General features: G+C 31.7%; 1 protein-coding gene across 1 annotated transcript; it reads left to right on the forward strand.

The window, feature by feature from the left end:
- Positions 1–8: 8 nt before the first annotated feature.
- Positions 9–25,633, forward strand: LOC111707091 (trafficking protein particle complex subunit 13). Its single transcript, XM_023480091.1, has 12 exons — positions 9–121; positions 2,814–2,912; positions 3,439–3,507; positions 4,966–5,029; positions 5,835–5,984; positions 11,230–11,371; positions 11,976–12,046; positions 13,738–13,860; positions 19,147–19,265; positions 21,614–21,740; positions 23,650–24,195; positions 25,471–25,633. The coding sequence occupies exons 1-11, from the start codon at positions 12–14 to the stop codon at positions 23,815–23,817; spliced, it is 1,242 nt and encodes a 413-aa protein (XP_023335859.1). The 5' UTR covers positions 9–11; the 3' UTR covers positions 23,818–24,195; positions 25,471–25,633.
- The last annotated feature ends 919 nt before the right edge of the window (positions 25,634–26,552 follow it).

Raw genomic sequence — 26,552 nt, forward strand, 5'->3', positions numbered from 1 at the left:
TTTCAGACAGAATGGGAGACACGAGGGTAGAACACTGTTTAGCTCTCAAGGTGATGCGACTAACTAAACCTACTCTAGGTCTGCCCTCTCAGTTACACTCGGATAGATCAGATCTTACTCAGTAAGTTCCTTCAATCTCTTCATGGAGATATCACATTCAAGATTTCCTTTCTTCGGGGTTTTTAAAAGAGAAAAGCTTAAGTTGGAACAAAACGGGTTTCTTATCACTTTTTATACTTCTTTTGTGCGAGAGAGGGGGGACCATAAATGTAACAATCATTTATTCTCTTGATACCATGGTTTTACTTACAAATGGAACTGATTTGTTATTTCCTGAAATAAATTTTAAAAATATATTTGACCGTAAATATCTGTTGGTGGTTTTATGTTACATTTTAAAAAAAGATTAAAAGTCGATGTTTGTTAATGGTTCAATATTCATCTATAACCAACTGAACAGAAAGATTTGTCAAAAAAATGCTGATATTTAATGACAAAACATTTTAGAAATGCCTTGAATAGAAATTATGTTTACAACGTGCTAACTCTAGAAAATGTGATAGTTATAACAGTTCTAAAAATATTTATTTCCCATTTGCATAAAATGTATGAATTTGTATTCAAAACGGAAACTGTCACCCACCCCCTCCTTTCCCCCACAAACACTGTAAAACGAAGTTTGCTAAAATTCTTTTCCTGGTTGGGAGGGGGTGCCTGGAGAAAATTTATGACTAACGCAACGGAGAGAATTTTATGATAAGAAAATTCCTGCAAATCCTTCCAAGAATCTTCTCCATAAACTTGGTAGTTCCGACATTAATTATCTTGTGATTATAAAAATGCTTCCAGTCACAAGATTTTAAATATTAGACTACTGTATAGCAAAGTATCCCCCCCCTTGATATTCGTCATTGTCACTATTGGGGGCGTATATTCCCCCCCCCTTTTGTAAATCACTGATGGTCTTAAAATAAATTATTTTAAGGGTTAAAAGAATCAAATTAAACGAATGAAAAAAGTTTATTTTTGATGTCAAACTTTTTATTTTTATCCTCTAAAATCACAAAAAAATCTGGAAAATATTCACCCCTTTCCACTGGGTAACAAAAATCTAACTCAGTTATTTTGAATAATATCATTTCAAACGCTTTTGAAGGGACTGAATGCGGAATTTCAAGTGACCTCTTTGCAAAGAAAGCACTGCCCTGCAAATTACAACCGTATTATTAAAATATTTGACTGATCATCAAGCCCAGTGTTAATCTCTCAAATAAATTGTGTTCGAATTGCCGGAGAAAGTGGAGTGTGGACTCAACACGGCTGTTCAAAACGTTTTTTTTTTAATGTCGATTGTAAATATTTATTTTCTACATTGTAAAAGTTATTTTTTCTTAAATATAGGACAGGTTGCAAATTAATTGTTCAATACAAGCGTTTATGTAGATTGATAAGGATAAGTATGACATTGTTGGTTAGATAAAGCTTTATAATGTACTGTTGTGAATCGAACACTCTATTCTGAAAACGGAGGGTTACTTGAAATTTCGCCAACAGTCTCTTTAAAATGTACATAAATGTTTTGGTGACAGTTTTTGTTATACTAGACTTAATTTTGTAACAAAGCTTTTCAATTAAATCCATTTTTAAAGAATGTATCCAAAATCCATTTTTTTGGTTTATTTTCATGAATCTTATTATATTTTCTCCTTTAGCTGTTTCTAACCAAAGTTAATCTCTGAATGTTGGTTAGAAATAATTCCTTGAGAACCTTTAATCTGTTATCTTGTCAATAATGTGGAATTATATAGAAAATTTATAAGTTCTGTTTTTTCCAACAAAAATTGTTATGACCTAAGTTTTATTTGCAGGCAGTATAAATAAAGTAATGCATTGCCTTGAGTTTAAAAGTTTACTGCTTTTTTTTAAAGAATAATTTTATAATTTATTTTTTTCGTCAAGAAGAAGAAGAGTAGGATTTACCAGTCATGTTTTTGTTGTATACATCATAATTATTCTCAATTGCAACCATTTTTTGTGAAGTAATTGAGTCTTTGTCAAATGGCCTAATCCCTATATCTTTGCGACCTTTATGGTGTAAACCATGGATATTTGAAACTAAGATTATTTACTTTAACAGAAACCATAGTTTGACAAATCTTAGGTCTACAACATCGGATTGCAAAGAAATAGGGATAGGCTAAATCTCAATTCCTGTAAAAGGAATCTATTTAAATTTTAAACAACATCTATTTTAAATTTTATTTTCAATAATTTCTGTCTCTGATTTTAGCAACCAACTATTGAGTCCAAATTTGATAGTTGAATATTATTATATATCTAGTTAAATTGTTCTTATTTCAAAACATTAATTAAGCTAACAATAATTCCTACTTGATAATTATAATCATTAATTTCTATTCGTTTTTAATGAGAGTTCGGATCTCTCATTCTTTCAGTCTTTTTTTTCCTAATAAAAACTATATTAGTAGCAAATACTATATGTTTAAAAAAATTCTTAAATTTTTTTAATCTTCTAATTTTCATCAAGGTTATACAAGAAATATTCGTTGGGGTGTATTTTTGTTACAACGGAATTGAATCTTTACCACAAACTCAGATTTGCTATGCCCTAAATCTTGGTAACCTGATGTACAGCATTGATATTTCAAAATTATATTCTTAATCTAACAGAAATTATAGTTTGAAATATCTGAGGTTCAGAGAAATGTTGATTATAAAATCAGAGTTCCTTGCTAAGACTCCCTCATTTTACCACTTTGTTTTGACTTAAATAAATGGAATATATATTTTAGGGATTTATTGATTGAAAACTTGAAGACCGATGTCAACAGCCTGGACACCCTGGAGGGACTAAACCTCGGCAAACTTTTAATTCTACCTCAATCTTTCGGGTGAAAATATAATTATTTTGATTCAATTTGAAAAGTTTTTAAAAATTTATTCTGAATATTTTTGAAGAACCCATATCTAGTTAATTAGTTAACATGAAAATAGACAACAGAATTAATTCTGATATTAATTACTTGTCAAAAATATATATTGCTCAACTAACATCCTGGCAAGTTTTCCTATTATAAAATAATAATGGTTTATAATTTATCCGTTTGGTATGTTTGCGAAGAGCGTTAAACAAATTTTAAGGGTTTTTTTTCGCTGAATTTTGGAAAATTAATGGTTTTATGGGGAAAATAAATAAGTACCTAAAAAGATGAAAAAAAAATAGCCTTTTGATATCCAATTTTAATTCTCAAAGATATACACCCCCATGTTATTAATAATATTAATTTTAAACCAGATCGGCCTTTAACCCTCCTTGGGGCCATGAAACGTCCCACAAACAAATTTTGGCCCGTTCTCCCGATTTGACATTTATTGGAGACCAATAGACAAACTAAATTATCTGGATATTTTGTTTAGAAATATTTATCTCGGTGAAACCTTCAGCAGTTATGTTTGTGTACATAACGACAGTACAGAGACATGTAGGTACTATACTTTAGATACTAGGTTGAGAACCCAGTGTTCCCCAGGATACTTATTGCTCTCCAGCCGTTTTCCCGCACTTGGACTCAAATTACGATTTTAGCTATTTTTGGAAATACAAGTCGACAGACTCAACTTATAATTTCAAAACCAAGCTTAGAACATTATTTTGGTTCTCCAATCTCCGGAGTTCATGAGTTATGATAGGACATAGAAAAACAAAAACAAAAAAAAGATTACTACTTTAGAAAAAAAACAAAAAAAAAAGATTACTACTTTATATAAAAAATCACCGTAAAGTTATTGCATCTCTTAAATGCTTAAATGCTTACTGAATACATTAAAAAGAGTCTTAGTATCCAGGTTCATTGCACATTTTTACAAATTTTTGTTTAATGGCTGAGGAGGTTTTATAAATTGTACGTCGCAAAAAATCTAAAAACGTTTTTTCATTTTTGACAAATATTAACGATAAGTTTTACCTCTTTCAGGGTCTTTTAAATCGTGTGAATTTTAGGTACGTGTCTGTAGGATGTATTATAAAAAAGTATTTTTTCATATTTTGATTTACCACTTACGGTCCGACCATCTTGCACCTATGCATTCCACACACAAAAAATTATTTTTAGCCCCCCCCCCACACACACTCTCCAGCCTGTTAAGGGGCAAGTACTTATAAAAATTAATCTTAAATGAATTAAGATATTTTGTGTATGTTGATTCGGGTAAACAACCTCTTTAGATATAAATATTTAGTAAAGGTTGTGTGATGTGTATCCTGCAGGAGAAGGTAACTTAATCTTGATGGATTTAGCTTTTTGTGACTTAACATTATAATAGTATTAAATCTAACTTCTTGAGCAGATACAGACTTTTATAGGACTCACGGGGTTTTTAAGACTAAGTTAAAGTGAGACCTAAATACGCTACAGGATTAGTTTTTTTTATATTTTGTAAATCTAAATATAAAGTAGTAATCTCTGTTTGTTAGTTTGTATGTCCGAACACTACTCAAGAACCCCTTGACCGATTTGCCTCAAATTTTGACTGAGGAACTCGCAAGAACCAAGGGAATGTTCTTGGCTTGAGTTAAACGTTATGAGTTAAATAGGTTGACTCATATAAAGGAAAAGGCAAAGCTGGGTTCCCACGCTAGTTAATAAAGAAAATTAGAAAACATAGTTGTTTGAAAACTTGCCCTATAGGTTTTCTTTTCTTCTTTTTCTTTTTTCACTTTCTGAATTATTTCAAATTGATGCCAAAAGTGCAATTGGAACATTTTTACTAACACCAACCGTATCTCACATCGGGAGGAAGAATTTTCTCTGATCTAAACCTTGAATTGTATGTTACTAATCTCGAATTCATTGTTTTTATAGAATTAATTTATCTCAACCTTGGAAGATCAATTGAGAGATCATAAGATTTATTACTAAGAAGCTAAAGATAAGAATATTGTAGGAATGTGAGCGTAAAAGCAGATCTACAGACCGGTACTCAGAGAATAGGTTTAGTTACCGGACAGGTGGGTGGTTAGAGAAGAAAGGCCAACCGTAACAATTTCTCGTCCGAGCCACATTCTCCTCATTTTCTCTACCTCGAAATCCTCGTTTTAAATACTTTTTTAATCTGGTCACGTCAGAGCATAAAATATAGTTAAACTTAAGTATTGCAATGATTACATCATATTGGAATCATCAAATCCAGGAGAATGATGTCAAACTTTCCCAAGGTGAATCTCTACACGATATAAAAATAACCAATTTTGAAGAACATAGAACTTTAAAAATAGTTTTATCTTCTTTGATTTTACGAAGATTTCGAGGTGGCTTGCTTTCCGGTTGGTGGGTTCTTTATAATGGTAGGGTTTGTAATATCAATAAAAAATCCGATGGAAAGGGAAAAGAAATTGAAAAAGAAAGTTTCCAATATCTCTTTTTTGAACATAACAGAACATTTTAAAAGATCAAATAATTTTTGAAAAATAAACAAAGAGAATTTTTAAATTTGCATTTTGTATGTATTTTTTTCGTAGGAGCTTGAAAATCCAATATGATAAAGGACGCAAAAAGGGGGGGGAGGNCGTAGGAGCTTGAAAATCCAATATGATAAAGGACGCAAAAAGGGGGAAGGGGGGGGGGAGGGAGGAGATAAGAAAATATACTCCTCCCTGACCATATGATTAATAAATTTTCAAAAAAAAGTATTCGAAAATTTGATTTCTTTGGGGAAAAGGAAATGCGTAGATTTTAACCCGCAAGGTTAAATCGAGTGGAAAATCTGGAATAAAATTCTCAACCCGCTGCTTTATAAGATTCCCTTTATTCTAGGAGAGATTAACCCTTGCACCTGGAGAAACTATAGATCACGTGATCCATCATGAAGTGAAGGAGCTGGGAACCCATATTCTAGTCTGCGATGTTACCTACGCAAGTCCAACATCAGACAAATTAAATTTTAGAAAATTTTTTAAATTTCAGGTAATTTTTAGAAATTTGTCGAGTAAATGGATTATATTTGAAGGATCTAGACTCGTAATTCTAGTTTTCAATTGTTAATTTAATTGCCACCATTTTTTAATTATTGTAAAAAAAAGGTTAGAGACTTTTTTCCAACACATTTAAAATTTCTACGCAACATAAACTCCCCCTGGGCCCTGGGGTTATGGGAGGAATGGGTTGGAGAGGAGATCAAAGTTCCAAAAATTGATTGATATGCAAGTAAGGTTACATCATGGTCAAATTTACTGAAACATTTTCTTTATAGCTTAAATTAATTTGTTTTTAACTTTCTGTTTTTCTCAGGAAAGTGAAACGTATAAAAACTCGAAAAGTTGTATGTTTTCAATATTCTTCAATATTCTTGTGAAGAGAATATTTAAATCTCGTATTTAGTATTAAGAAAATGATTAATGAAAAAAAGTTCGAATAGAACTTCTATTAAAAGCTGAATTTTAATTTAAAAACTAATTTACGTGGATCCTTTAAAAGTTCAGTCAAGGTATACCTATAAGTTTTAGGTATCAACTTGATACTTTCAAAGATAGATTCTAAATTGAATGAAAAATATTTCATTTTGATGCGAATCAAGATCTGGATCCTGGATCCACCCCCCCTGTAATCCGGATCCTGGATCCGCCCGCCCTGTTATCCGGATCTGGATCCAGGTTATGAACATTTCCTTAACTGTTTTTTACAGATATTAAAATTTTTTACTTTTTTCCTTCTACAATCGGTATTTTCGGTATCTTCCTGATTATGGTTCAAAAATGTCTCAAAACAACTTTCTCGTAATTTTTAAAAGTTACCAATAAAACATAAATCTGTGAAAGGAATTGAGTTTTTGCTCCGAACTCAAATTTTCTTATACCTATAACTGAGCAACCTGATGTTTTGATATTTCAAACTTAGATTATTTAATTTAACAAAAATCATAGTTTGAAATATCTGAGGTCTAAACCTCCAGGTTGTAAAGATAAAGGGATTAGAAAATCAGATTTGTGGCAAAGACTCGATTCCTTTGTAATTTTTTTTTCAATGTTGCACAATATACCTGGCTTTATAAAATGCCCAGACTATAATAAGTAATTATAAATTTTTTTACAATTAAAAACCGATGATTTACCTAAAATTGTCTGCCCCCCTCCACATTGAAAGACGAAAGAAATCATGTAAACCTCCCCCCCTGAACCTTATCCCCTGAAACGATTATTCTACTCAATATAAAGAATTGGACCACATGGTCTGGGCTAATAGGATTAAATCTAGCTGCCAGCATATTATTGACGAGACATACAAAAAAATAATCTATATTTCCCCCAAAAATATTTTATTTCTGTTATCCAATCTGGATGCTCAAAGGCGATAACTGNGTTTTGCAAGTAAAAATTCGAGTTCAAAACTTTCTGAGTATAGTTTTCTCAAGGAAACTCCCTAAAAGTGTACTGCGGTTTCTGGGAGAAATGTAAATACCGCAATGCCTGCTTTGTTTACATTCTTCCAGGAAACTGCTGTACAGATTATTTATAGAAGATCCTTTTTAATCCTTCGTATTTAGATGATGATTATAAGGAAGGAATTTTTTATCTGATAGTGTTATGTTCTAAACCCTCTTTTAAAGATCTTGAACCCCTACAAATATATTAGAACCTCAAGAGTTAATCTAGATTGTGAAAATTGAACCCTAATGCTTGAAATATCGTGTTACACGAATCCAGACGGTCCGATATGTTATCTGGTTTTCAATATCATCAATTTCATTCATTTATTATTAGAGGAAATATTTTTGGAAAGGATTTACAAAAAGGGATAATTATTTTTGGACCGCCAAAAAAAAAATGTGGAACATTAAAAAATAACAAATTAAAAAAAACTCAACTTATTCTGTAATAAATTAATTTTAAATTTCATAACATGTTGATATGGGTATTGAGCCACTTAAGGTCGTCCAGCTGTTTGTTGTTTGATATTTTAGACATGACTGATTCAAGGCCGAAAACGATTTTTTGAGACTCAACATAAACTAATTTTACGATTTTAGCGTGTCTGAATTAAGTATTTCTAGACGAAGATTTTGGGAGAAAAAAGGTTTTCTTGCACAGTGAATTAATCTAAACAAAAACGAAAATGTTCGAATGACCTTAAAATTAAAAAGAAAAAATATTAGAATTTTTTTAGCTGGTGCAAGAAGAATTATTGTATTTTTACCAAAAAAGGTGCCTAACAGTTTTGGTGTTGAGACATTTCATAGAAGACATTTAATAAATAGGACATTTTATAGTTAAGCCATTTCATAGTCTGGACATTTCATAGATAAGGTAAATAGATTTAGTAATCTTATTTAATAAATTTTACCCTTTTCTTCTTATGAGCTCTCTGATTTATATGTATCTCAAACAATCTGGCGCCAAGATATCAAATTAAAGAACAGTATGAATCAGAAATATGTGTCAAAATGCACTTTTCCCTTGTCTACAAGAGACTAGAATGCGTAGATCTAAAAGAGTAGAACAGAAAACAGATGTATGATCAGATAAAAAAAGATACACGGTCGGAGAAAAAATAACTGCTCTTTTTAAATTTCTTTATAAAATTTTAATCTAAAATAATCTGATAACATTTTCTAAAATTGTGACTCATTTGAATTAACCCAAAACCTATAAAATATCCTGTCTAAGAATCTCTTTTTCCTGAAATGTCTGAAATCTGTGATATGACTTGTCATTAATATGTCCTACCTATGATTTTGTAATCTATGAAATGTCTTTCTATGACATGTCCCAACACCATAGTTTTAACAATATATATATATATATATAGTGTCACTAGATTTATTGGGTATGTAAAATCTGTTATCATTATTTTTATCATTTTAGTGATGAAATGTTAAAAGAAAGGGAAATATTAAAAAGTTCTATATTAGCTGATACAGTTTTCAAACTTTTTATTTTCAACATAAAGGGTAGAATGGATATTGCAGGATTTATATCAGAACTTTAGAAATAGTAGAGGAGGGAATTGTTCTAGGTTTCTTTTATGTTTATATTCTTCCATAGAGGGTAGGGAAGGCCAACCACAATATCTCGTCCGAGCCACATTCACCTCATTTTCTCGTCCGAGCCACCTTGAAATTTTCATCCTTCCCACTGATGCTTATTTGTAGAACATCGGTTATTTTTTTTACAATTTTAAAATTTGTCTGGGAAAATATAATACTTTATTTTTGCCTGAACGGGGCCAGATTTCAACAATAATTTTATCTGCAAGAGTTAGACATTTTGAGGTGGCTCGGACGATAAACTGAGGAGATATTATTGTGGTTGGCCTTCCCGTCCTCTTCCATATTCTGTTGATTGAGTCAAATTAAGTTTGAGAAGATGATCACTGATCAGAACTAAACCTTAATTTGCATCCCTGCTAATCAGTTCTAATAAATTGTTCACATAGAATTATATGGCAACGACATAACTATGCGGCAGGTTGTCCCAAAAAAAAGTAACAAAAGCTGAAGCCTTAAATAATACTCTAAACCTGAAATATTGCCGGACATCCGATTCGATCATATTTTAGGCCCTAATTGTTAAGCTTTGTTCAACATTTTGCTTTATCTTATTAAAAAAACTTAATAGTAAGATAATTAAATTTTACAGAAAAAAATCTCACGAATGCCCAACATTTCTTAGAAACAGACGAGGGGGGAGGGTTCTAAGTTCCAAGCGGGGGCTGAGACGGAATACCTTAGAACTATTAACAATATCAAAAAAAAAATTATTTCAACTTACGGAATGCCCTTTTCAGGTTTGATAAAAATTTTCAGACTTTTACAGTTTTAATTATTCCAGTCAAGTCAAGAATAATGAATACATTTAGTTTGGCAAGTTTTCTGAGCATCCTTTCCTCGATATCTCTGGTTTTCATATTTTATTGGATTGAAAACCTCATAACACAGAACATTGAACTGATTTTGTCTGGAAACCAACTATATCCATCACTGTTTGTTTGTTTTCATGTCAGATCAAAACCCATTAACCCCTTGACCGATTAGCCTCAAAATNAATCCTGATCCCCAGATCCAAAGGGCAAAATATTAACCTAAAGCGGCTATAAAGTAAAAAAACATTCTAACCTACTTAGAGATTTTCATAAACATCCTAATCATTGATTGGTTCATCTAGATTTAGTATAAAAAATTGTTAGAATGAACCGTAAATCTTTCAGAATAACCGGATTCAGATTTTTAGCCCGGATCCACCCAGGATCTGCATCAAAAATAAATTACAGGCAAAGCTGGGTTTCCAAGCGTGTAGTATATATTTCTAAAGAAAGTAAGCTAACTAGGAGACAACCCTATCTTTCTAAAACCCCTTCTTTATGAACTCCTTGTTTCCCGGTGGTGAGAAAACATCGTCCATAATATGTCATGAAGTGAACGAAGAGCTTTTGACAAATATCTTTTTGTTGTTTTCCCAATAACATCGCTTTTTTCTAGCAGGAGGGTAGAATAATACTACCCCCTTCCCCGCACTTATTTCATTGAAGGCCGGGTTGTTCTTTATGAATAATAATAATCTCAAAAAGTTCTCAACTTTTTGTCCCAAAAGTCATAATGCAGTGATAAAAATCCTCAAATGTTTAACATTTTTAAATTTCTTAACATGTCATTTAAAAAATGAGGGTTTGTTGCTTTAAGAACATGCACTTCTTGTAAAAAATATCCTTTGCAAAACTCCGGATATACTTCTAGGAAAAAACTAGAAAAATACTGTTGTTAGATATGTTTCCTAAAAGTCATTTCGTTGTAATTATCCTTTTCCAATACCCAGTCTTAATTAGGCATTAAAGGAAGATCTCAGATAACTGTGCTGTATGTCATTAAAAAGTAATATTCTACAAAAATAGGTTATGAATAATGTGGATCCAGATTCAGGATCCAACATGTTGTGGATCCAGATTCAGGAGCCAACATGTTGTGGATCCAGATTCAGGATCCAACAAGTTGTGGATCCAGATTCAGGATCCAACATGTTGTGGATCCAGATTCAGGAGCCAACATGTTGTGAATCCAGATTCAGGATTCAACATGTTGTGAATCCAGATTCAGGAGCCAACTTGTTGTGGATCCGGATTCAGGAGCCAACTTGTTTTGGATCCGGATTCAGGAACCAACTTGATTTGGATCCGGGTCTTAGGAACACTGAAACTAATATTTATCCTATTCTAAATTAAGGTGATGAAACCTCTGGACGTGAAGACCAAGTTCTACAACGCTGAGTCTGACGAGGTGTTCCTGGAGGCCCAGGTTCAGAATATTACTCTGGGGAACATAAACCTGGACAGGGTGGTTCTTGAACCTTCTTCAGTATTTACAGGTCAGGTTAGATTCATCACATGGATATGAAATATGCACAACAGACCAAACTTAAAATTGTAACATATTATGTGATTAAAAGGGTGTTCATTTTTTAGAGTTACCCCTCTGATCATGGGGGAAATGAAAAATTGGATATTTAAGTCAAGTTTTTTCCAACATTTTTTTATAGCTTTTCCCAAAAATGTTTCTATTTTCCCCTACAAACCGTTTTTTCCTCTAATTATGCGAATAAAACACTAAAAAAAATGCTGTGCACCGCTCAAACATACCCAACTTCTGGGGAATACAAAAGAACCAGGATTATCGATGTTTTGGACCAAATTTTCTAAAATTTTGTTTGCTTCGGATTTTGGGCAAAACGAAAATAAAATGTGATAAAAAATTATTTTTTTATGAATGAATTTTTTTCTTTTGTTTTCCAAAATTTCATCAAAATTTCATCAAAAATTGAATGAGATAACTAAAATGTAAACCTATTAATACGATATTTGAAGTCATAACAGTTCTAATGTATTATTAATAACATTTACTGCAGATTTTTAATTTTTTGCGGACTTTTTGTTACATACATAATATATACATTTATATGATAATATTTATAGTGAAACCAATTCATCTTGGTACAAACGATAATACTGGTGTCTTCTCATCAGGAACCTGTCTACAATCACAGGTAGTATTTAAATATTTGTCAATTTAGTCAGAAATGACCCTTCATCAAGGATTTACAATGGTACCCTTTTAACCTTCATCAACTATAGTTTTTTCATCTATATTAATGAAATTGACTTTCTCTGTGCGCAAATTTCTGTGTTAAAAAAACTTGCTAATGATACAAAATTTGATCAAAAAATGGTAAACAAAAGTGACAAAAATATATTACAAAACTGTCATAATACACTTTGTGATGGGATGATGTTCAATGCTGATAAATGCAAAGTTATACACACTGGAAATAGAAATCCTGGTTATAAATACACCATGAACAATCAAACCTTGTCACAGATTGACGAGGAAAAGGATATTGGTGTTACTATGCATGTAAACTTGAAACCTTCAGTGCATTGCAACCAATCAGCTCAAAAAGCATTTCTAAAGAATTTCACTATAGAGACAAAGTAACATTTATCAATCTTCATAAACTTTTTGTGAGACCACACCTAGAGTTTTCCGTCCCAGCTTGGTGTCCTTGGAGTGTGGGAGATAAAGAAACTATTAAAATCCCTAGAAAGTCAAAGAGCCCGCTATGATTTAATGGAAACCCATAAAATTATTCATGATGTTAATTATGTTAATAAATATATGTATGTATGTATAGGTGTATGTATGTATTATGTATGTATGGGTGGGTGTATGTATGTATGTATGTATGCATGTATTTACGTGGTATGTATGTATATGTATGTTAGCAGATACATCCAATGGAATGATAAGAATTTCAGACAATCCTCTTTCACTTCGTGCCCATTTTTGTAGAACTGATGTTGGTAAAAAAAAATTTGCCAAAGAGTTTTTTCTCCATGGAATGTATTTCTGTGATATAAAAACTGCGCCAACGTTAAACACTTTTAAATCTAGATATGATAATTATGTAAAAAATTCTAATCTGTTTTAGTTATGATTGTTGGGGAAAAAGAGCCAAAAAAAGATCACATAAAAAGTAAACAGAAAGGCAAAAAAATAAAAATTAAATAAACCAAAAAAAAAATAAAGAAATAAAATTCTACCAAAAGCAGAGAAAAATGTCCTTTATTTTTAATCTTGATGCATGCACAGATATTCATAAATATTGAATATAATGTTTTCTGTATATTAATGTCATATATTATGTATGTACCCTTATGAATATCATGACATCATGGTTTTAGTTTTTTTCTACTATTTACGAATTTTTTGCTACTTATTGTAGAAAATAATCTTGAGCTGGGAACTTTTGTTGTGGAAACCTTTAATCCCGAACTCTTGAATTTTACGCAAAATCTGCTTGATTTCTTCATTTTTGATATCTGCAATTTCTATGTTCTCAAATTGTATTGGTTAATGGCTAAAACTCTCTGGACTCTGATTAGCTGTTCATTTTCAACAGACGACACTCTTCATGGGATATCGAATTAAGATTAAATTAATCTGTAGATTAAGAATTGTCGAGAATAAAGCTTGATCTCGATACGCACGATTCAAGAGTTACTAGCTCTGGACATATTTCAAAATGCAACACTTCAAAATAAAAATAAATAAAGAAGTCTAAAAGTATTCCACAGTTTTCTGGTTACCACTTAGAATTTTTAAATCAAGCTAAAAACAATAATAAATAAAATAAAATAATAAGATAGTCAACTGACTGCATTATAAAATTGTCTTTAGGATTCCTGGCAGTTTTTATTCTGTTTGAGTCCTCGTCCTGATCTTGTGACAGAGAAAACCCTCAAATCTCTAACTAACATCGGCAAGCTGGATATAGTCTGGAGATCTGCATATTGTGATAAGGTTAGTCATACATTTAATTTATATTGTTTGTTTTACAGAGGTTACCCGCAGCTAACCTTTATACGGTTAGTCAGTTGTTTAAGAAATCCTCTTAAACAGCTCCTATCGGATACTTTAAGGGGTAGTCTCATCTTTAAGAAATCTTCTAAAACAGCCTTTATAGTTCGCTAATAGATTCTTTTAAAACGGCCTCTATCGTAGAGAAGATTTTCACGATTCATATGAGATATTAGAGACAAATTGGATAACTTCTTGGTTTTTATACATTCTTGCTAATTACAGAGGTAAAATAAATATATTGGTAAAATCTTTAATCTAGTTATCAACTATAGTTAAGTATATAAGTTGGTTAAGATACCCACAAATTGGATAAAACTGTTTTAAACATATTCATATAAAAAAGTTTTAAAAATCTAAAAAATATCCTTTTCCATTCAATAGTATTCATTCCAAAAAAGTGTTTTGAAATCAAGTGTGCGATATTTGGATGCATAGATAAACTTAGATAAGGAAACATACCGATTATCTTTATTTTGAAGCTAAACTTATTTAAAAATCAAATTGCTATCCTAAGAAGTGTACAATCACAAACAATTCATGACCAATTATCATATTTTAATAACTAGAAATTCAAGGCGCTTCGCGCCTTTCTTTTCAAGAATTAAATTTTTTTTACAAAATTAAAAACCTTAAAAACACTTTTTTAAATTTTTATTATTCATAAACATTCCCTGTGGGCACGGGATGTCCCACACAAAATTTGGGCCTGATCGGTTCAGCCGTTTTGACGTTTATTGGATACAAACACCGATCGGATCAGCCGTTTTGACGTTTATTGGATACAAACAAACAAACAAACCGACAGACAGACAAGCCAAATTTATATATAGACTAGGCTTTTATCTTCTATTTAAATTGTGAACACGTTCTTTTTGTTTACATTTTAAAACAAAGAAGACAAAAATTTTGCGGAATTTTTTTCAAAAAATCGCGGATATTTAAGAATTTAAATTTTTTTACAAAAGTTAAAACCTTTAAAACACATTTTTTAAAATTTTTATCATTCATAAACCTTCCCTGTAGTCACGTGATGACCCACAAAAAATTTGGGCCCGATCGGTTCAGCCGTTTTGACGTTTATTGAATACCAACAAACAGACAGACAAGTCAAATTTATATATAGAAGTCTTAGGTTGCAAATTAGTTTTATAAAAGATTCCAAATCTCCAAGTTATTGTTTCTATTTTCTATTATATTATTCCAATCTCTTTTTTATTAAAAATATGATAAAACTTTGCATTTTCAAAACCCGTTTATTTGTTCTAACTTTTAAATTCTTTCCATAGCAGATATTCAATCTAAGTTTATATTTGGTTTTCTTACTGAACCAGAATATTCAAACCATTTCTCTTAAATGTTTGATCCTTTAAGAGCATAAGAGTTAAATCTTGTCACTTGTCTTCACCCAGCTCCCTTTATCTTGATAGAACTTGAAATTTTAAAAATCTATTTCTAACCCAGACGTCTGAATTTTCAGAAAACGATTAATAAAAGCATAGGAACGATCTTGGGAGTCAGTTTCGGTGATAACGTTTTATCAAAGAAAATAATAGGATATCGATCCCCCCCCCCCCCAGGATAATATCAAATTACTTAAATAGCTTCTAATGGTTTCTTATGTAAGTTTTCTCTTTTAATTGCAGAGAGAATGAAACAGAAAAATAACAGCTCTCTAATTCAATAAATGGATTCTACACCTATAATGGAATATATAATTTATATTTTAGCTCCAGTGTGTGCTAGTGAAGCTAAATGTTTGAACATTTTTTTGCAAACCCCTTCTTAAAGATGAAGCGGAAAGAAAATTTGATCTAAATATAATGAGTTGGATTTCAAAGGAAGAGCAGAGCGAGTGGGCGGTATTTTTCAGAAAAACTGACATTAAGACAGACAACTTTCCATTTTTTGTTTGATGTTTAAAATTCAATATTAACTGCAAATGTTAGACTGCAATATGAAAAATGTATTCTCTTATTACTGAAGAACTAATTGAATCTTGTTTGAATTTAGGGATTGAGGAAATTTTAGTTTCTCTCTGCGGATCTAAATGTTTATGTATTTTCAAGAATGAATGAATTTTGATGATGTGAATGAAAATATCAAAAATTGGACATCATAGGGCTTCTGTTGTTTAATGTTTACCCTTTAATAACAATTTCACTAAAAAATAAATTTATTCTCACATCTTGGGAAATTTCTTTTATATTAAAAAGGGGGTTAAACGATTTCAAGAAAATTTACCAAAATAAACTGTGTGCGGAAAACCTGAAGTGCCATTTACAATAATAAAAGTGAGTATATCCATGAAAAAGTCACTTTTCACAATATTAAAAATGATAAAATCAATAAATGATGGATTTTGAAACATCGATGCAATCAATATATATCGAATGATTTTAAATTAGCAAAATAACAAATAATGAAGAAAAAAAATATTTGTAAAAAGTATAAACGTTTGACTAAGTCCGTCGTTTCAGTAATTGTCTAATATCTAGTTCGGGGCGACATTGTCTTATGAGCAAAAGTGCGCGCGCGCTTTTTGTGAAAAAATGCTACTTTTTTACAGTAAATCAATCTTAACCTTATTAATTGCACTTGAACATTTATCCTGACATTCAAGAAACAAATATACCCTCAAAAAATTCAACTCCAAAGCCTGAAATGTCCGCGCGCGCACAATAATAAAAGAAAATATATTTTAATACTTATATGCTAAGTTTGGCCTAGGTTAGAATAAAACTAGCATGAGATACATCAAACTATAGCAAAATTGGGACTAGGATTTCATTTCCGAGGTCATAATAGACATTGGAGCATTCTGACCGGCGCGCTAGTAGCCGGCAGTTACATTATGGATAATCTTTTACATGTTTTTTGTCGATTTATCGGTAATTGGGGCACGAGGAATTCTTTTCTGAGGTCAAAATGAATATTGGAGCATTCTGACCGGCGCGCTCTAGTAGCCAACCCTTACATTATGGGTCATCTTAGCACAGATTTTACATGTTGTATGTCGATTTATATCACTATTCTTCTTTTTATTGAGGTTTAGTTATGAATTATCACTTTTTGAATGTAAAATGGTAAATCAAATCTTGACAAATTCGACGTATATGAAATTTGAATGAAAGGTTAATTATGTTATTCCGTCCAATCCCTCATAACTCAAACTCATTGGTCTAAAATTACGTTTAAATTATTTGGTAAACCTACTAATAGTCACAATTTTAATCTACATATACATTTCTTGTCTGTTTGTTTGTATCTAATACACGTCAAAAAGACTGAACCGATCTTCCCCAATTTTGTTTATGAATGATCCAATTCACAAAAATTTCCCTCCAGCAAAATCCGATTTTTATTAAATTTTTAAATTTCACGAATTTTTTTTAATCCTCAAACTTTTTTACGTTTTTGTTTTAGCATGGTTACAAAGAGAAAATGTTCAATTGAAATAGCAAGATGGGATGAAGTGCTCTGAAAGCCTTGTATTTGAATATTTCCTTATCAAAAGGAAAAACTTTTTTGTTTCCTGTATATAAATATATGTAAATGCATCAAAGTATTTCCAGAAGCCTGACAACATTTTCTTATATTGGATGGAGATTGCAGATGTTGTCTGGAAATCATGACATTGCGATATTTTTCCTAATAACAGACAAATTGGTTTCTTTGGAAATTATGTTGAAAGTAATTTGTTTAGATTGATAAAAACCCATCTCATCCTTTCACGACAGGTTCATTAGTAAACATCAATAAGGAGATAAGAGTTTTCAAACTTTTATAACTTATACTTTATATACTGATTATTAGAATTAAGACGACAAACTTAGTATTTTCACCTAACTTGGTAAATTTCGATCTTAAAAAATGCATTTTTATTTTCAACTAGTTGATATTTAATTAGCCTTTGTCACTCCAGTGGTAGCTATACAAAAATTTCAGCCAGTTTGGTCCAGCCGTTTAAACAAGCTATAACGAAGAGCTTCTATATATATTCTTTGCTTGCCTGGGTGTTTGTCTGTCCGTTTGTATCCAATAAACGTCAAAACGGCTGAACCGATCGGGCTCAAATTTTTTGTGGGACCTCGCTCGACCCCAGGTAAGGATTATAGATGATCGAATTTTCAAAAAGCTTCAAACTAAATTTGATTTTTGAAAATTTAGAAAATCCGCGAATATTTTTTTTATGCGCGAAATTTTTGTTTGTTTTCGTTTTACAATATACACAAAGAGAACATAGTAAATTCTCTGACACTGTTTATCTGTTTTGCGTTTATGAGTACCATAATCGAGGTACTATTCTCAAGAACTGAAGTGGGTCAACCCCGACAGAAATATATTTTTAAAAAATATGGAACTAACGCCTTTTCTGCTCTGAGGGTTGGATCATCATCAACACTGAATTTTACATCAATGTACTATGTAAATCATCATCTCAGAAACGATCACAAATATCTTGTCGTATATCGTAAAGAGATTAATTGATGCTTAAAAGTACCCATAGTGGATATCGAGGTCAAGAGATCGGGATTATGACTATCCTACACGCAAGTTACTGGTTTGAGTTTACATTGCGTATATATGTAGTATTCTTGAGTACTGTTGTGTAGTATGGAGTTCCTCTTTAACCATAGCACAGAATGAGGCCCTAGAAAGGGTTCAGAAGGTGTCCCTTAAAGTTATTCTAGGCCCAGTATATGTTAATTGTCAATCTGCTCTATCAGCTCTGGAACTAGAAACCTTAAGGATTAGGAGAGAGAAACTTTGTCTATCCTTTGCCAAAAAATGTCTAAAATCTCAAAGGCATTCTGCCCCATTCCCGGCAGAACCAGTCACGCACAACCACCAGCTACGGAACGTTGAACTATTTACTGTCAACTATGCTAGAACAGAGAAATACAGAAAATCTGTTATTCCCTATATGCAGAGAAAATTAAACTTCCTATGATATAACCTTATCTTAATCTGTGATAAAACCCATGATATCTTCAATTATATTCTTATGAGAATGTTAATCATATTATAATATGTATTATGATCTTGATTTAACTCTAATAAATCTCTTACTTACTTACTTAAGTTCCCCGCTTAGTCCAGCTAAATATACTGGCAGGTAAACAACTATCAACCCCCTGGATACAAACCAAAAAAATGTATTGATTAATAAAAGGCTATGTCGGCTTTTTTCCTCAATACATACTAATTGAATGTTAAAATGTTTAGGGTAGACTTCAGACCTCGCAGCTCCAAAGATTAGCTCCGAATACAGGAGATCTCAAGGTTTCAGTTCTTCATTCTCCAGCTTTAGCTCTCATTTACCAACCTCTTCCTATACAGATAAGGTAAGTGGAATCTCTGTTTTAATGGGTTCTCTTTTAGTGTGTTATACGGGTTAACTTGGTCTATGGAATAAGGTGTCTAAGATTTATTCGTAACATTCAGCCCCCTGGATCCTGATTCATAAATATGTCAAAAATTTCTTTTTGCTCTTTATAATCAGACCTCAAATGTTGATTAACCCTAAAACCTTTTAATCTCTCAACGGTGAATCAAGTTTCGGCTTTAAAAAAAAAATTCAATTAATTTTGCCAAAAAAAGGACTCCATTTCTCATTTAGAAATAATTTAAATAGTTTACCTTTTTTTAAATAGTTTTTCAATAAAGAAATATTATCCATTAATTGGGCTTTCCTGAAAAATGAGTAGAACTATTTTTAAGACAGTTTACACTCCAGTTTGATTTATTATTCAAAATTAAATGTATTCATGGGAGCTGATGTAAGTATACTATATATACCACTTTATATACAAATAAATTGTTTTATATGTTTAATAATGAGAGTAAATATGTTTGAATATTGGATATTTTTTTAATGGAAATGGAAACGGAAGTCTTCCGCCCTCCCCCCCCCTCTACAATTACAGGATAGTCGTTGCTTCTTGTACTCTACTTTTTAATCCCGAGGGATATAAAATTGAAACTACTTCATCTGCGAAGAACTTTTACTCTCCTGGGTAAAATAAAAGAAATATTTTGAAAAACAAGAAACAAAGGAATCCTGGTTCCTGAGCTGAAAACTTTAGAATAGTGGATATCGAGATCAATGCTTGATCTGCTGGTTTTACTGAACCCGAGATTAGGTTAATACGCAATCGACATCGAAAAAAGAAGCTTAAAATTCAACCAACCAGCGTGTCATGTTTAATACGCTCTTTACCTTTTGAAAACCCGGTTTTTAATTTCAGAGAATTTCTGGTGTTGACGGTGTCATATCAATTGATCTAATGATCGATTGAACGAACATAAGTTCAAAATTTCTTTAGTTCAAAAATGTTATAAATGTGTTTTTTAATAAGTTCATTTAAACATGATTAAATTTATATTTGTTCAAATGCTCTAAAAGCCGGTTTGTGAAGAGCTGACTTTAGTTTAATCGGTTATTAGTCCAATCGATATAGCATCGTATGTGTAATTGTTCATGCGATCGGGATTAAGGATATTCCATTTTAAAGTTTTCAGCTCTATTAAGATTAACAAAATTGTCAAAAAAATACCTTACTATTTATTTACACTGTTATAGCTGAATCATATTTTCTTTTTCAAAATAGCCAAAAGTTTAAGCTATTATGGCTGTTTGAATGATCTATCCTGAAAGTATTAATATTTGATTACTAGCTTTGAAAAATTTGCGCTTTTTTGATTTTTACGCCAGTTGCATTTACAGTCGCTTTATCTTGTTGACAATGACATGACTATAAATTTATCAAAATTGTTGGACTTGGAAATGATGAATTTACAGCACTTTTTCATAATGTATTTTTCAGACAAATCGGAGTTGACATCTAGACAACACACTCCCCACATCCCCCCTAAAATATTCTACTACAATGATACCAATAGAACTGCGGATTTGAAAGACGAAATTAGATCATATAATTAAATTAAAGTTGTTATGGTTTCACTAGTAGCTTTAAAACACTGCAAAAGTGCTGCGTTTCCTGTTCATTGGACTATTTATTATCAGGACTTCTCTTGTTCCACAGTTGTGTGCGTCTCACTGTACGTAAAGAAAAAGAAGTTTTACATAAATGGTTTTTCAATTCAATTTTTTAAATTTATTTCCAAGTTTTACTGAAAGTAATTTTGGGAATTATTTAGAAAATTCCCCTGTATTTTTATCAGTAGATAAAAATGATTTAGTTTTGCAAAATATATTTCCCAGAACTGTGCAGAAAATATAATTATTTACAACAACGTGCTAGAAAACTTCGCCAAATTTGTATTATTAGTTTCTTCGACCAAATTTGACCCTTAAGTAATGCTTGTCGTTGAAAGGCTTTTTTAATGCCAAAATCCACTAAAATAATTGCTAGTCGATAACTTTCGTAATACTATCATTTTGAAGGATAACTGAAAAATGTTTTCGATTCTTAGAACTTCGATTAACATTGACTTGATTTTAGATAACTTAGAAAGTTGATTTTTAGAGCTTAGATTATCCTTGATTTGATTTTAGGATATCAAACAACTGTGATCGAACCCTGGAGCTTATATTATCATTGATTTGATTTTAGGATATCAAACAACTGTAATCGAACCTTGGAGCTTAGATTATCATTGATTTGATTTTAGGATAACTAACAACTGTGATCAAACCCTGGAGCTTAGATTATTTTTGGGTTGATTTTAGGATAACAAACAACTGTGATCGAACCCTGGAATTGGAACAGAACTTGGATCTGAACTCTGAGAAGATCTCCTGGGTCGGAGTAACCAATACAAACCTTGGTTTATTGGAACCAGGAGGATCAATTAAGGTAATTTTTTAATAGATTTAACAGTCTAAAAACAAAAATATCCATTCCTACAACGACTGCCTTCAACTACAAACATCCAACCTTTTTACTACTGCTCTCTACTACAAAAAACCCAACCCTACTACTAATACCCAACCGTACTACTACTGCTCTCAACTACAAATATCCAATTCTACTACTACTACTCTCAACTACAAATACCCAACCCTACTACTACTACTCTCAACTACAAATACCCAACCCTACTACTACTGCTCTCAACTACAAGTATCCAACCCTACTACTACTGCTCTCAGCTACAAATACCCAACCGTACTACTACTGCTCTCAACTACAAGTATCCAACCCTACTACTACTACTCTCAACTACAAATACCCAACCGTACTACTACTACTCTCAACTACAAATATCCAACCCTACTACTACTGCTCTCAACTACAAATACCCAACCCTACTACTACTGCTCTCAGCTACAAATACCCAACCCTACTACTACTACTCTCAACTACAAATATCCAACCCTACTACTAATACCCAACCCTACTACTACTGCTTTTAACTACAAATTTCCAATTCTACTACTACTACTCTCAACTACAAGTATCCAACCCTACTACTACTGCTACCTTCAACTACAAGTATCCAACCCTACTACTACTTCTCTCAACTACAAATACCCAACCCTACTACTGTTGCTCTCAACCACAAATACCCAACCCTACTACTACTACTCTCAACTACAAATACCCAACCCTACTACTACTTCTCTCAACTACAAATACCCAACCCTACTTCTACTGCTCTCAACTACAAATATCCAACCCTACTACTACTACTCTCAACTACAAATATCCAACCCTACTACTACTACTCTCAACTACAAATATCCAACCCTACTACTACTACTCTCAACTACAAATATCCAACCCTACTANTTTCTAGATAAAAACATAATATAGTTGATGAGAGTCTTATCATTTATATATTTACATCAACTCAAACAGTAATATAGAAATATTTCTAGATAAAACCCTACTATAGTGGATGAGATTGTTATCATTTATATATTTACATCAACTCAAACAGTAATATAGAAATATTTCTAGATAAAACCCTACTATAGTGGATGAGATTGTTATCATTTATATATTTACATCAACTCAAACAGTAATATAGACATATTTCTAGACAAAAACATAATGTAGTTGATGAGAGTGTTATCATTTATCTATTAACATGAGCTCTGACAGTAATAAAGACATATTCGGTCTAATTTGTTGTCGGTAATGTGCACTGGTGCAGGCAAAAGACGTAAATATTGGAAAAATTACTTCCAATGCCTTTTAAAAAGAACATCCTCAATTTTTTTTACTTTCGGAGGAGAAAACTAATTTATTTAATTATTCTGATGAACACGTATAGGGTATCTCGATGTAATTTCAAGCGACCATTTACTTATTAATTTACTTCCGATTGACAGTCTAACCCTTAAACCATTTTGTTTTCTATTAAATTACTTCCGGCTTTTGCAGCAGAGAAAAGAAAGAAAATTGAGAATTTATATTATTTCAAGAAAGGATAATAACTTACTTAATCTTTCTTGTTAATCCAATAAAGAGCTAAAAGGTACTGCCACGGTTAAATTTGAAGATAATTAGAAATTACATAGCAACTCGTCCGTCCTTGTTACTTTTTCATATTATAGTTAATAGCCCAGGTTTGTATTATGATTTATAATTATAGTCCCTGGGGTACCCACTACCCATGGGTTGGCCAGCTAAAGCTAAAGCTAAATAAATTAACCTAGAGAAGATCCGAAACATCGTGTAAAAATAGATTCATGAGTGAAGAGGTTTATTATTTGTAGTACTAAAATACTCATTTATTATTTTTATTCTAATTGTTAAGATTGGTGTAGAACTGGTACTCCAGGAGTGTGGACTCCAGTCTCTACCTGGTCTTCAGCTCAAGGACTCCCTACTCACCCGGGTATACGAGTTCAACGATCTAGCGCAGATATTCTGTATTGATGATCAGGATCTATTCTCTTTCATCAAATCAGAATATATTAAATAAATGTTATCATAGTTTTGGAATATATTAACTAAGATGTCCCTTTTCTTAGAATATATCAAACAAATTTAATATTTAAAACAATTATATTCCTTTTCCCCCAGCATTAAAAACAAATACCGTAATTGTTTAAATCCTCTCCAGACGATTTGAAAATTATTTGTTAAGGATAAAAAATAAATAAAATAAATTGTTATCATGAAAAAGCTTCTGAAACACAAATTGACATCTTCAAGCTTTCTTTTCCTATTCCTGTTTTAATCCTCATTTCTTTTCCCTAAACCACTTAGATTTATTGCTTTTAGTTAGTCCCTTCTTCTCTTCTCCCCCCCCCCCCTACCCCCTCCAAATTACAATTTATATGGAATTTGGCCAGTTTTCGTATTGAAATGATTGCTCGCCACAAATTTTACTTATCTACTACCTATATTTTTGCACCCTGATTGTGAAAAGTCGTGATATTTTAAGCAGTTCCTATTTCATTTACCTGAATAGGGAGTGAACCCCCGGACCCCATGAGCTTCTGCTATGCAGACATCGAGCCTCCCAGATTCGCTTGGCAGACCGAGCCTCCACTATGCAGACCGTATCTCCGCTATGCAGTAAACGAGCCTCCACCATACAGCACAGCTTTTTTTTAAATCTTGGTTTTTATGAGTTGGTCATTGATTGTCATGATTAGAAACATATATGGACTCATAAAGTGGTTTATAAGATTTATATTAAAACTTTAAACATTTCTTACGCAGAAAGGAAGATATTTGGAGAAATATTTCTGGAGTAAACTTGGTTTGTTTTGTTGTAATCATTGATTTAAACAATACCTTTTTTTGAAAACTGTTAAGATTTAAATAATAAATACAATTTTTTTAGATTTGATTTAAACTTCAAAAAAAGGTATCGCTAAAATCAAAGATTATAAAAGATGAAATGAAATTCAATTAAAAATTTTTTTCTAAATATTTCCCTTTTCGTTTAAAAAATGTTTAAAGTTTTAGATACCTCTTTATTAGTCATAATTAGGCACTATTTATGATAATTAATAAATACTTCTCATCTTAGAGAAATATTTCTGGAGTAAACTTGGTTTGTTTTGTTGTAATCATTGATTTAAACAATACCTTTTTTTGAAAAATGTTAAGATTTAAATAATGAATACAATTTTTTTAGATTTAATTTAAACTTCAAAAAAAGGTATCGCTAAAATCAAAGATTATAAAAGATGAAATAAAATTCAATTAAAAATTTTTTTCTAAATATTTCCCTTTTCGTGTAAAAAATGTTTAAAGTTTTAGATACCTCTTTATTAGTCATAATTAGGCACTATTTATGATAATTAATAAATACTTCTCATCTTTGAGAAGCCTCTCATGCCACTATGTCTAAAAATTTCAAAAAAATCTTTTATTTAAACTTAAAACACAAGGTTAAAAAAACCTCAGGCACATTTTCATATGTTGCGCATGCTCACTTCTGCAAGGCGGAGGCTTGGTCTGCCTAGCAACTCTGGGAGGCTCGTGTCTGCATAGCGGAGGCTCATGGCGTCCGGGGGTTCCCTCCCTCACCTGAATCACAAGTTTGAAATATAATGGTTCTGTGGTATCAGGTTGCAAATTTATAAAGATAAGAATATTAGAGATTGTTGCGAGTAATCAGTTTCTATTTTATTTTATATTAAATTTCTCCCTGTGATAGTTTGAAATGCATTTAATAATTGAATTCTCGGATCTTTTAATCTACTAATATTATTGTTCTAGATTGTTTAATGTTTTTATGAAAAATAATAGAAAATATTAAAATAAAGCTCTTCCATTTTAAAGACTGCCAGGTGTGTATATTTTCTCGAAAAATCATGCCCTCCCTCCCTTTAGAAAATGATTTTGTCCCCCTGAAGTTATGTTTGCGCGGAGCGAAATGTTGTTTTAGAGTTTATTCGTTGAAGTGGAATAAATAAATGATTTTTAGGGTGAAATAAATGGGTTTTTGGGTAAAACTAAAAAATATCAACAAATTAAGCCTACCTTTCATCAATCCTGAAAAATACTGACTCCTGATGAGAGCTGTAACAAATGTGTTTGCCAACTCTTGGTCTTCTTTTCTCATTAATTATATTATTCTCATATCAATCCGACTTCTTGGAGACATCTCGGAGATTCATTCCTGGAGAGTAGAGTGGATTAAGACTAGATGTTGTTCTCAGTATAGTTAAAACGACTAAACTGTGACTGGATTTAATGCGAGAAACTGAGGGATCAGATCGATTTCTGAGACAGATTAAATGGAATCGTATATAAATGTATAACTTAAGTGCCCGGCGTTGCCCGTGGAAAAATTTATTTTTTTAAAGAGCTGATTTTCATTTTATAGCCTATGTTTTTACAAGGGAACCCATGGGTTCCCTCAAAAAAATTCAGCTGTTTGGTCGGCTATAGCTAACATTTAAATATATATCCTAGGCTTTTAGGGCGCCTATTTTCTATTTTAACAACTATGGCTCTACTGTGATCATCTGCTCTTCATACAATATCAAATAATTTTAGAAATCGGGGATTTCAAAATATTTTTTCGCGAAATTTTAAAATCTAACATACCAAAAAAACTTTTGGACATAAACTTTTTGAGTTTGAGCATCCACACACCTCTCCCGGGGTCATGTGATGTAATGTCCCACACAAAGTTTGGGCTTGATCGGTTCAGCCGTTTTGACGTATATTGAATTCAAACGGAGAGACAGACAA

Source organism: Eurytemora carolleeae, unplaced genomic scaffold (assembly GCF_000591075.1).
Source record: "Eurytemora carolleeae unplaced genomic scaffold, Eaff_2.0 scaffold703, whole genome shotgun sequence".
In the NCBI taxonomy this organism is placed as follows: Eukaryota; Metazoa; Arthropoda; class Copepoda; order Calanoida; family Temoridae; genus Eurytemora; species Eurytemora carolleeae.

What these genes read in the sequence shown, in the direction of transcription:
- LOC111707091 (XM_023480091.1), top strand. Translation starts at nt 12, where the DNA reads ATGGGAGACACGAGGGTAGAACACTGTTTAGCTCTCAAGGTGATGCGA. An exon ending in GATAGATCAGATCTTACTCA is followed by an intron (nt 122 to 2,813) that starts GTAAGTTCCTTC and finishes TATATATTTTAG; the next exon opens with GGATTTATTGATTGAAAACT. An exon ending in GACAGTACAGAGACATGTAG is followed by an intron (nt 3,508 to 4,965) that starts GTACTATACTTT and finishes AGAATATTGTAG; the next exon opens with GAATGTGAGCGTAAAAGCAG.